The following is an 11,458-nucleotide window of genomic DNA, read 5'->3' as shown; positions in this document are numbered from 1 at the left end:
GGAAAGTAACACTACCTGTGTTGTTTGGAAAGGGTAGGGGAACTTTAATGTAACAAACATGCTTGCCATGGGCTATGCTTCTAAAATACCATTTACATCCAAACTCTCAAGTTATGTGAGAATACCAGGGAAAATAATTTAAAGTTTTGCACTCTTTATAAGGTTATTGAAAAAAAAAAAAAAATTAAAAAAATCTGCACATCTACATAAGCTAAAGGGTAATTTTCAAAGTACAGTTGTTTTTTCTGCCATTATAAGGGGGTTTCACCTAGGATTCTAAAAAAACCCAAACAAACAAAACAAACAAAACCCAGCCAAAAAACCCCAATCACATCGAGCTTGAGATATTAACAGGATAGGTGTCAATAGAAATAAGTACATATTTCTATAGACCTAACAGTTTTCAGTTGCACGGAACAGAGCTTACACAAAGTAAACTTGGTTTCTCTTCTGAATTTTGCTAACACTTTGCTCCTGGCACAGTGTTGAAAAGGCCCTACATTCTTCAAGGCAACACCAAGTCCTTAGTTTGTCCCTGTCCCATTGACAGGGCTGTCAGAGCGGCAGGAGACCCACTGCTTGACATAGCTCCGTGGAAAGTCCTCCCCCTCCCGTTCAAGAGGGATGGACCCACAGTTGGTCTGACTGTTTTGTTCAAATTCACAGTCAACTGGACTCCCACAGTCTGAGTCCACAAAGCCACTGTCAATAGTGTCCAAATCTACACAGATCATAGGGTAACTGTCACCAGGCCTTGCAGTGTGAGGGAAGAAATCATAGGAGACTTCACTGTAGGAAACACTTTCATCATCAGGAGAAGGCAGAGAAGCTGGATTTTCCAAATCCCACTGATTAGGCTGCAAGCAAAGGGCTTCTAGGATGCTCCCCATCCTTCCTTCCAAAGCCTTTTCTACTTGCTGGTGGTCTGCAGACACACAGCCTGAAGCAAGTATTTTGTCCTGTGTGCTCAGCTCAGCCAGATGCAAGTCACTGGATATCTTTCTGTCTTCATCATCAACATTAACCTTGGGGTAACCAGTTTCTCCAGCACTACTGTCTTCTTTGCTGGTATGCTCATGTCCCCTGTACACACGGTTACAGTTACACTGGCAGTTACAAGGTGTAAATTCGTCAGCCACGGTCACAGTATCAATGGACAAATGCCCATATGACCGGTCCGGAGTCCCACTGCTACTGTTCACAGTAGACAGCAGGGACTGGCTATCCTGACCTGGAGCAGTCAGGCAAGACAGACAGGGCTTGCAAGGCAGATCTTTTCTCAGCTCACGCAGCTCCTCCCGTGAGGTGCTGTTGGAAGGATGCATGGTGTAAGCTTCTAGGACTTCTGGAAGGACTATTCCCCATTCAAAGAAATCAAGGGTCATTTTTGTATGGGATGCACCAACCCACTTCTGCATAAAAGGACATACAGAAAGAGAGGAGGGAGGAGAGAGAGAAATTAGTATCATTAGGTTTGAGGTTCCACAGAAATGACCAAAGTTCTTATGCTTTTAGAGACAAAGTCAAACTCTAAAATCACTGACTTCTCCAAAATAGCAGGGTGTGAGAAGCTCTTACCAGACACAGGCAGCTGCAGGAGAACTAACTCAAATAGAAAATAATTAGCTCTGAGAGGGTTGCATGGCTTTGCAGTTTTCTCTATGCTGCAAAGAATGACACTGCCCATAGCAGCAGTCCTTTGTGCATCAGCTAGAGGTCCCCTCTCAAGCCACCAAGTCTCCTTTGCCCTCTTGCCCTGGACACTGCATCTCTCAGGAAGGATGGTCAGCTTCTCCCTCTGTGCTACATCTGCACCCAACACACACATAGCCCTTGCTCTGTCACTTCCCTCATCTCACTTTCCTGGGAAGGGTGTCAGGGCAAGGCTTCTCCTGATTTTCTGCGCAAAACCATGCCCCAGACCAGGCTTTTCTCTCACAGTGAGAAGACGGGAGCCAGGTAGGTAGGGGATGGGCACCTCAAAGGGCTGTAGCTACCGCCTGCTGAAGATAACACTTACTCAGATGATTAGTGAGTGCCACACATTGAATCTTGCCCTTCTGTATCACCATTAGTGTTACATTCTGCCCCGTGCCATGCATAATCTCTAGATCACGAGCCCCTTGCATTCAGTCATTCTGGGAGTAAAGGTACCTCTGGGTTTCTCTGATCTAAGAACAAAGTAAAAGTTTCTGTTCTTTTCAAAGAAGTCACTGAATCAGACACTCGGATCACACCAAATTATAGGCATGTGCCACTAATGAATTCCAGTGACTCCTACTAGATGATTCTGCAGTCCTGAGGCTGGGCACAGCCCAGACTCAAGACTTGGTTCTTCTCCCTGTCTGACACTTGCCTAATGGCTGAGCTGTATCAAGGCTTTTCTAAGTACACCACTTTCTGCTGTGTATAAACTAGATAACAATGTGAATAATGAGGTTTCTAAACACTGTGAAGGCTTGACAGAATGCTGCATGAGAGCTGGGGGTTGCCACAGCTGTCAGACTGCCTTAATAATATCAGCCTTGTGTCCCAAACTGCACTCAGCATAACTAGACATGAGCAACGTATTTGGGAAGAGAACAGCTTGACACAGCTTATTACCCTCTGACACGGAGCATGGAAAAAAATCTTAATTACAGCAGGAAGCACCAAATCTATTTTAATTTATTTTTAACCTAAGCTACAAAGAACTTAAAATTAGAGCTGTATTGAACAGAAAAACACCTAAAGTGCAAAAGGTTATTTGAAGAAACACCAAGAACTCTTTCTTAGAATTGAGCAGGCAGAGTATTTCCTATTTCCTCTTGACAGTTCTTTGCAAATTCCCACACAACATGAAACTAAAGACCCATATACACATCAGTAAACACTGTTCCTCTGCTTTCCCTTCTCTTCACTGCTTCCTACCCAGTCCAGGACTGTTTGCAGAACATTATTATTGTTATTTGCTGATTATTAATCACAGACATAATCTAAGCACTTGCTTTGCTGCAGGCAGGATGCAGTTGAATAAGCCTTCCATCAACTGGTTTCTTGCCAGACAAAAATGACGAGTCTGTTCACATGTTAGTGATGTCACCACATCCTCTTGACGCCCTCTGCCTGTGCATTTTGTGCTGTGGCTGTGTGGGCAACTGCTGCTTTAATCTTCAAATTTATTAAGAAGTAACTCAGCTTTAGCAACTGAGGCTTATTTCCCTTCCCAGCAGTACTAGAAACTAGCAAGAATGCCATTCTCACAGAACAGAACCCTATGGCTTCACCCCAGGAGAATTATGGCTCTTGGTACACAGGATGCTTTCACTTCCACTGCCAGCACTAGCCCGTGACTCTTGAGGAATTCCCACACTGAGTCCACCTGGTCCTGGTTCCTTTCCCTGAGAGCAACTAGTGCCACCTGCCTCACAAGAGGATACAAGTACCCCTCTGGTACAGATACGGGAAACCATCATGGGGCGGAAAGAGGAAGGCAGGAAGGAAATGAGACAGTCACTGCAGGCTTCTGCTTGAATGGCACCCATCCAAGACAACTTGCTTAACGTAATTGCAAACATCAGCCATGCAGCAGTGGGGAAGTACATGAAGATCATTATGGCCCAGCTGGTGTCTCTCTCCCAGCAGGTCTAGGAAAAAGCAGAAACAAAAGGCAGACACTGAAGCGTCTCTGATCAGGGCTGCTGTAACAGCAGGAACTTGTTCACAAAGAGGCAGCGATGTCTGCACTCACATGCCAGCACTTTTACAGTTTGATAATGGCATTGTGAGTTGCTTTTCAGCTTAATACAACCATTATTTATGTATGCTCAATGCTCTTTTACACTTGTATCCTGAGAACTCCAGAAAACTCTGCAGTCTTTGCAAACCATTTTGTCACATGAGCAGGTGTGACTGGTGTTAAATAAGAATTTGGGAGGACTAGGCAAAGTTACTCAAAGACACTCCCTTCATAGGGAGGCAGCTGCACTGTACTATCACACAGCAGTTATTTGCCCCCAGTGCTCTAGCCATCTTTCCAGGATGGTATGCATAGCTATTGTCTGTATGAGTGACTCTTCAGAGAGAACTACAAGGCTTAATGAGCTGTTGAGCTTGTGTCACTGCAGAGGCTGGTGTGGGAGATCTGCTCCAATGAAGTCTGCTCCATGGCCTTGATGGCAGCATTGGACTAGAGCTTTGGAAAAATCCCAGTTACTGTCCTGGCATCCCTTTGCCCACTCCTCTCAGGTTCCCAGGCCTCACAGGTCACATAGGAGCTCAGCTCACCCACTGAGACACAGCACCTACAGTGAATAAGCAGCACAGATGTGACAAAAGCCTTTGTGGCACAGATTGGACACTGGGGAGCTCTGCTCCTTCCATCTGGAGCCATTTGGCGTTCCTTTGAGATAGATTTCCCCTTCCCACTGCCCTAATGAGAATCACTTGCCCAGGATACCATGATGGGCCTTTTAGTTTAACATTGTCATGTGCTCCACTCGCTTGTGTAGCCCATTTATACCTTGAAATCTCCATTATGCAGCAGGTAAAGAGGTTTGAAAAAGGGAGCAGGGTCTGGAATGCAAGTCATCTTCTTCCACAAGCTGGAGGAGAAAAGAGAAAGGCTTTGGAGTTAAGCACATATTACAGATGCAAAGCAAGGCAACTCCAGATCCAATCCAAGCAGCTAAAATCACCTGCCCACCCTCACAAGTTAGCAAGTGGCCAAGAGTCCAAGGATGTCTTGTGCTGTCAGAGACATCTAATGGCCTTTAGTGTGAGCATCACAGGAGGTGACTTGCACACACACTATTCACATTAAGGAAAGAGGTTCCATTTTTTTCTTTTCTGGAAAAGCACCAAGTGCTGATAATGCATTTTGCACTCAGGCTGGGCTGGCTTGTGGTCTGCACCTGCAGGCCAGGACTCTGTCCAACACACCTTTTCTGTGGCTGTGGGCTGTGCCAGCCCTGCTGCTGCACCAGCCCAGCACCCTTCCTCCGTGGCACCATGCACCCTATTCCTCTGCAAGGGCACAGGAGAGATGCCCCCAGGCAGTGTTGAGGAGCTCATGTCAGCTTTGGAAAGGGGCAGGCCAGCCCTAGATACTGCTCCCATGTGGCATCTGTAGAGCACAGACAGGACCAGGAGAACAGCCCAGGAGACTGGGTGGCCCCTGCTCAGTCCCCATGTGCCATTGTCTTGTCCCAACCAGCTGAGTGGCAGCAGAGCCCTGGAGAAAAGTAAAGTGCTCTTGGCAGCACATCAGCTAGAAACTGTACTTTGCTGGCCCTTACAGGCCAATAGCTGTGTCCATGCATGGGTATGTAAGATGCAAAGAAGGCTGCACTTGAACACCCCATCTTTAGCAAGACAGAATAGGAGCATTTAGTCTAGCTTCCTGAAGCATTCTTACCTCCGCTGTTTGGCCAGAAAGGTTGTGATTGAGGCAGTGATTGCCACAACAACACCAAACAGCAGCAGCCATCCCATGCCTGCTGTCTGTGTCACTGCTGAAGAAAGAAAGAGAGTCATTCAGCCTTACCTTGCATTTCTATCCTGGTCAATAAGCAGGAGATGGTGAGGAGACACTCTCAATTTCTACCCCAAAATTTCTCTTTTCTCACACTGTTGCTGTCAGCTGGGCCCAGCACTCCAGACATGAGGTCTGAATGAGGATGCTCAGAAAACACTGCATCAATGAAAGGAGCAGTGCATCAGATATCCTATGGCCTGGCTGCACCACAGACCGACAGCTAACATGCTTGGGGCCAGACAGCTCCCTGCTACAAGACCGCTGGTATTTCTGACTTCTCCAGAGATGATTCATGAAGTGAAAAGAGAGTGCAGCTAGCCAGAGATGTGTAAAGAGTGTTGACTAGCTGAGTGTTTGTTGGCTGCTCTCTGCCTGTGATGGAAGGGAGCATCTTTGAGACCCAGAACTCGGATAACCCTTAGCATATGGAGCCTGACCCTGCTGCCACAGGGGTGGCTTCAGTTTGAGCTGCAGATCAACAAGAGCAGGGAAGCTCAGCACATGCTGCTGACATTGACCACGGTTACCCTGCCCTGCTCTATTTGAACAAAGATTCCCTATTTTCACAGCCTCTGTTCCACCACAACAAGCACTGGTGTGCTTCTGTGCATAAGGTACTGTGCACTCTCTGTAGAGTGGGAGTGGTGGCTACCAAACAAAACACTCATGCCCAGCATGACCAAACATCAGAGCCCAGACATAGAACTAGCCCTGAAAGCAGGCTCCCCTGTCACCTCAACTGAAGGCAATGCTAAGCCCCAGTAGCAGAGGCATCTCTCCTAGATCTCCCTCATTTCTGAAAGCTGCAAGCCGGACCCTGGATGTTTAACACTGGAAGCTAGAGGCTGCACTCCTGCTGTAGTACCCAAACCTACAGCCAACCCCACTAAACCTTCTTCCCATGGACCAAGCTGTAGGGCGGGCTTTGCAGCACAGTGAGAAGGTCAATACAGACAGCACATATTATCCCAGGCCTGAGGTTCATGTACTCAGTAAGCAAGCCAAATATGCCTGTCTTTACTAGACTATTTAGAATTTGTTGTAATTAATTAGATTTGATTAGAGTTCTGGAAGCATTCTCTGGCATTGGACCAACTGGAAGTGCAAGGAGAGCTGGTAGTATGTACCAGCAGGCCTGGTTTTCAATGTCAGCAGAGGACTCCATTCACTCCAAAATCCATGGTAGCCAGTGTCTTCTCGGGGTCTGGCTCTCACTTGGAACTCATACTCAGTGTTTGCCTGGAGTTCCCACAGTGGAATCAACAGTGTTCGTTTATCTTCATGGATAGCTTTAGTCTTCTGAGTCTGTGAACAGTTAAACACCAAAACATTCAGGGCTAGAGTGACTGCTCCCACCTTACCCTCACTGCTGCACAGTATCTCCTCTGCTTTCATGTTTCTGCAAGGCCATGCTCTGGCTGGTCAGTAGCTGCATGGGGCTCTGGGGGATCCTTCCATGCAGAATAGCATGAGAAGCAAATGAACTATCAGCCACCCCCACAGGATCTAGTACTTCTCAAACGCTTTCTGCTTCTTAATTCTTTTTTTTTTTGGTTTTGCTTGTTTTCAGTCCAGGCAAGCAGAGACATCTTTTGTAAACCACGAAAACCCTTCTTCCATACCAGCACTCCTGCCCTGGTTATGCTGTCCTCCTCTTTGCTGGTACATCCTACTTGATGGTAAAATGACACCTCACTTACCTCCCAAGTGTCAGTCCTTCTCTTATAACGCAGCTGATATTCCAGTTCCTCATTCAAAAAGTAGAAAGGAGAGTTCTGGTAGATGGTTTCCCAAGAAATATTGTAACCTTCTGAGAACACAGCGGTCAGATTGAATGGAGGCTGTGGTTTGACTGGAAGACAGGATGGTGTTATCCTTCATAACATTATTGCAGACAAGAAGTGGCCTAGCATGGTATCAGCAATGCTGAGCAAGTAGAGAACAAAACTGCCCTGGCAGAGGTAGGCCCTCTTACACATGACAACATCCACCAACGTTCCTGCCTCTCAGGCTGAGCAGTTCTGGGCCATGCACAGAACCTCACACTTCAGCAGCATAGCAAAGTCAGACCCACATTTCTCTGAATATGCCTTCTGCCTGTCTGAACCTCGTCCTCACCTAAGAAGCAGGACAAGATAGCACAGGGGGCTAATACCTCCTGGGAAATGTAAAGAGTAGAGCACCTTGTTCTTCTTATGACATAAGAGGACTCCGTGTAGTCGTGGTCACTTGCACAGCTAGGGAAATATCCCTCAATGTAACAGAGATATCAGGAAAAGCTTAGACTAGTGGACACCGTATAAACCCAGTGCAAATCCTTGTGTCGTAAGTGCCTAAAAGGCAAGCTTTTCTATCCCTCGCAGAGTGTTTTCATATATCAAAAAGAGTAACGCACAAACTCCATCACTAGTCTGCAAGGTCCATCACTAAGCTATGATGTCTCTGTATGGGAACATCTAGGAGACAAGCAGAGCACCACTACCCATTCTATAGTCTGTCAGTGGGGGCAAGGGGCTCTCCTGAAATATTATGGCATTTGTCAAAAAGATGACACTTCTCATGCAAAATTTAATTTTAGAAGACTCTGAGTAGAAAAATCCTTTTTCATATGCCCACATGGTATATGTCTGCCTGGGTAACCACCCCTTTTCTTTAGTTTGCTGCACAACTTGGAACACACCAGCATTCCACCAAGTCAGCTAGATGATTTCACCCAGTCTTCCTGTCATGCAGAAGGGATGGTTAGGAATTGCCCCAGAAAGGAGAATTGCCACGTCCATTGTGTCTGGGACACCTTGTGCCACCCACAATAATGTCATGTTGGTTCAGGTTTCCACTGCAAAAGCCTCTTGTGACTCCTGTGAGGACATTTGTGGCATTTGCAATTAAAGCAATTACTCCTGCTCTTTAGGTTCTAGCCAAGAACAAACAAACACTTGCGTAGCCTAGGTATGAGACTGGTCTAAGGTGGAAATTTATCACCTACTGCTTCATGGGGGAAAAGGAATTTCCCCATGAAAAGGCCAGGGCCAAGCCAGCTCTAAGCTCAGCCTCAAGCACGAATGCTTCTGTAGTTCACAATAGCAACAATAAGAGCACAAAGGTCCATGTAGATGAGCGAACACCAAACACAACCCCCCCTCCACTGGCTGCCATGCTCACTCCTTGCCCATACTATCCTAGCAGATAGACATAAGGTCAGACAGTATCAAATCCACCATTTTTGTACTTACTGTTCTCTGCCATATAAAAGCCTTTGGAAATCACATGCTGCCTGTCAGCCATCTCTGTCACATCCACCTGGACTTTGCTATCTGCCAGGAGTTCAGTCATATCCACAGTGCACATGTATTGTGTGTGACTGGTGTTCCTAGACAATTGCAGGAGACTGCAAGCAGCCATGGTATTTTCTGGATCTTCCTCAGGAACCCTAAAACCACCAAAACAAACAAACAAGTCTACATCTACCACATGCTCTAGTTGGACTGATCTGCCGAACCAGCAGACATAGAAATTAATGGGGAAGGGTGGCGCAGGGAAGAGGCAACATGTTAAAATAAAAATTTATCTTTGAATTTTGACAGGTTACTTTTTTTTTTTTTTTCTTCTATTTGCTCAGCTTAGCATCTCTAGGAGAAGCAGGAAAGTGACACTGGAGTGTTTGTGGAAAGGAAAAGTGCTCACCAGGGCTGTGCAGCCCAGGACTGCACCCACGTCCTTACTGGGGCAGAACAGCAGCCATACAGGGCTTGGACAAGCTGTGTGAGCCCTGCTGTCACACACAGGTCAAAGTCCATTGTTAACAGCAGCAAAGGACAAGGTATTCCCAGGGCAGGAGAGAAAACAATGCCAAGGAAGCCAGCGTCAGTGTAGCAGTGACAAGCAGCGCTGTCAGTGGACATAGGAATCGGGAATTCTTTGCTAGAGGAGAAGCCAGTTGATAACTGCAGCATGAAGTACCAAGTGAAAACCAGCATAGCAGCAAGAACAAGAATTCTACCTAACAAAGAGGACAGAAGGGCACCACTGTGCTGTGGCCACGTTAGACGTTCCTGCTGACTGCACTTTGCTCATCCTACTGAAACTTACCACGTTGCAGTGAGGTTGTATGAACTGGTACCCAAGTCATTTCTCATGATACAGGACAGGGTCTGTACATAGTCCACAAAACAAGTGAGGTTTTCACAAAACGTAGCTGTAGGTTTGGAAAGAGAAGACACAATATCAACTTCCATGATGAAGCAAGCAGAACTTGATATCAACCTATGGAGTCCTCAGAGCTGAAGGGAACAGAGCACTCTGTGCCAGCCTCCTCAAAAGTCTCCAGTCTTGGAGTATAAGGTGTGTTCCATATCTACAGGGAGGCAAGTCATTACCAGCAAGATAAGCATCAAACAAAAATCAATTAAAATTGCATGCCAAAATACCAGGAAGTGCCGAAATTGTGACTGAATTTTCAAACTTATCTCTGCCCTTCTTATACAGTCTCTACAGCAGTCACGTATTTCTGCAAGAGACCTAGCTTATGTAGCACACCAAACAGGCATGATTACCCGACCAAAACCAGTAGCATATTCAAAGATTTTAATACCACTTCCTAAACTGACTACTGTTCTTTGCTAGTCTTGTTTTCATTTTATGACATCTACATGGCACTTTGCACATTTTTTAAAAGAGTGGTATTTTTAATAATTCTTTCTTTACCATTCTCTCCACTTACTATTTTCTACAGCATTAATGCTTTTCATGTCCAGCTCCAGAGGCTCAGAATATGCTTCTCTTAGAGGTTTGGCAAGAAAATATTGCAAATTTGTAGTTACCTTAATTTCCATAAATAATTTTTATACTAAACTGATAGGCACAATTTATTAATTACTTTAAGTGAAACAGACTTCTAAAGAGAATTTGAGAGGCAATTGTAGAATTTATCTGGTCATTAAGAAAATTAGCTAATTTGAAAGTGGTCACAAAGCAGCATTTTTACTCTTCTGTTCTGCGGGAGCTCTGCTGACATAGCAGTATCCAATATGTGCTGTACAAAAGCACTGTTGTTTTATACTTAACACACTTAAATTATCTCCCTGGATTGCAAGGTAGGGAAGACAGCAATACAGTGAGAATTGTCTATATTGGCAAGTCTTCTGACTGCATCTGGGGCTGACAAGAGCCACTGCTACTTCCCTAGGAATAACTGAGTGAGGAAAGGCCTGTAGAAGATGCAGCATGCTGTGCTGGTGCAAATCATACCTACTACAGTGACTGTTCATCTCTTACTTGTACAGTATCACCCCTTTTTGATGGTAATAAAATTATCATCTAGGGGAAGATCTCAAGATTGTTTCATCCACACTTAAATCAAGCACAAGTCCTTCTCTACCACCCCAGCCTGATGGCAACATGTTACTTCACAGCCATTAGGCACTCAAATCCTCTGATGCTAACCTCCCTTTGTTATTGTGCTGCTTCCTTGGTCAGAGAAGCTGCACTCCCTGCTGCCTACCTTCCCTTTGTTGAACATGCTTTGTTTTCAGAAGAGCTGTTTGCATAAAATGAAAGCAGGCCTATGCAGCTCAACAACCACAATGACCGATTTTACAGTGAAAGAGAATGCTGTAATCGGAGAACAATCAACATGGAATGCAGTTAAGTGTGCACTGATGGACCAGAAACATCTGTTCCACCCTCCAGATCAAATGGCAGTCCTCACAAGTTGTCTCTGCATTTTTAGTCACAACGTACCTCAGACACGTCCAGTGGAGGTTGCGGCCCAATTCTAGACCAGAGTAAGTTCAAAGGAAAATAAAGTTCAAATTTTCCCACTGACTTCACTCATGACGGGTTTTTCAAAGTCCTTTTTTATCAGAGCATAATCTGATAAATAATCATAATCTTTGTCATCATTTGCTGATGACAGAAAGCTGGGAGGAGTGGCTGACACACCAG

The 11,458-nt window shown here is 45.5% G+C and overlaps 1 protein-coding gene across 1 annotated transcript; it reads right to left on the bottom strand.

The window, feature by feature from the left end:
* Positions 1-446: 446 nt before the first annotated feature.
* Positions 447-9,750, bottom strand: IL21R (interleukin 21 receptor). Its single transcript, XM_010168046.1, has 7 exons — positions 9,605-9,750; positions 8,749-8,945; positions 7,216-7,367; positions 6,643-6,820; positions 5,396-5,492; positions 4,502-4,583; positions 447-1,412 (listed from the first exon to the last, which is right to left on the bottom strand). The coding sequence occupies exons 1-7, from the start codon at positions 9,748-9,750 to the stop codon at positions 525-527; spliced, it is 1,740 nt and encodes a 579-aa protein (XP_010166348.1). The 3' UTR covers positions 447-524.
* Positions 9,751-11,458: the final 1,708 nt, after the last annotated feature.

The sequence above is a fragment of the Antrostomus carolinensis genome, unplaced genomic scaffold (assembly GCF_000700745.2).
Source record: "Antrostomus carolinensis isolate BGI_N321 unplaced genomic scaffold, ASM70074v2 scaffold10535, whole genome shotgun sequence".
NCBI classification, from domain to species: Eukaryota; Metazoa; Chordata; class Aves; order Caprimulgiformes; family Caprimulgidae; genus Antrostomus; species Antrostomus carolinensis.
Note: the sequence above shows the minus strand (reverse complement) of the source record. Positions and strands in the feature narration are given on the sequence as shown.

Coding starts and splice junctions, on each gene's coding strand:
- IL21R (XM_010168046.1), bottom strand. CDS start 9,750: ATGGAAGTTGATATTGTGTCTTCTCTTTCCAAACCTACAGCTACGTTT. Junction 5,493..6,642: donor ATTGAAAACCAGGCCTGCTG/GTACATACTACC, acceptor TTCTTTCTTCAG/CAGTGACACAGACAGCAGGC. Junction 1,413..4,501: donor TGCATAATGGAGATTTCAAG/GTATAAATGGGC, acceptor CCTTTTATGCAG/AAGTGGGTTGGTGCATCCCA.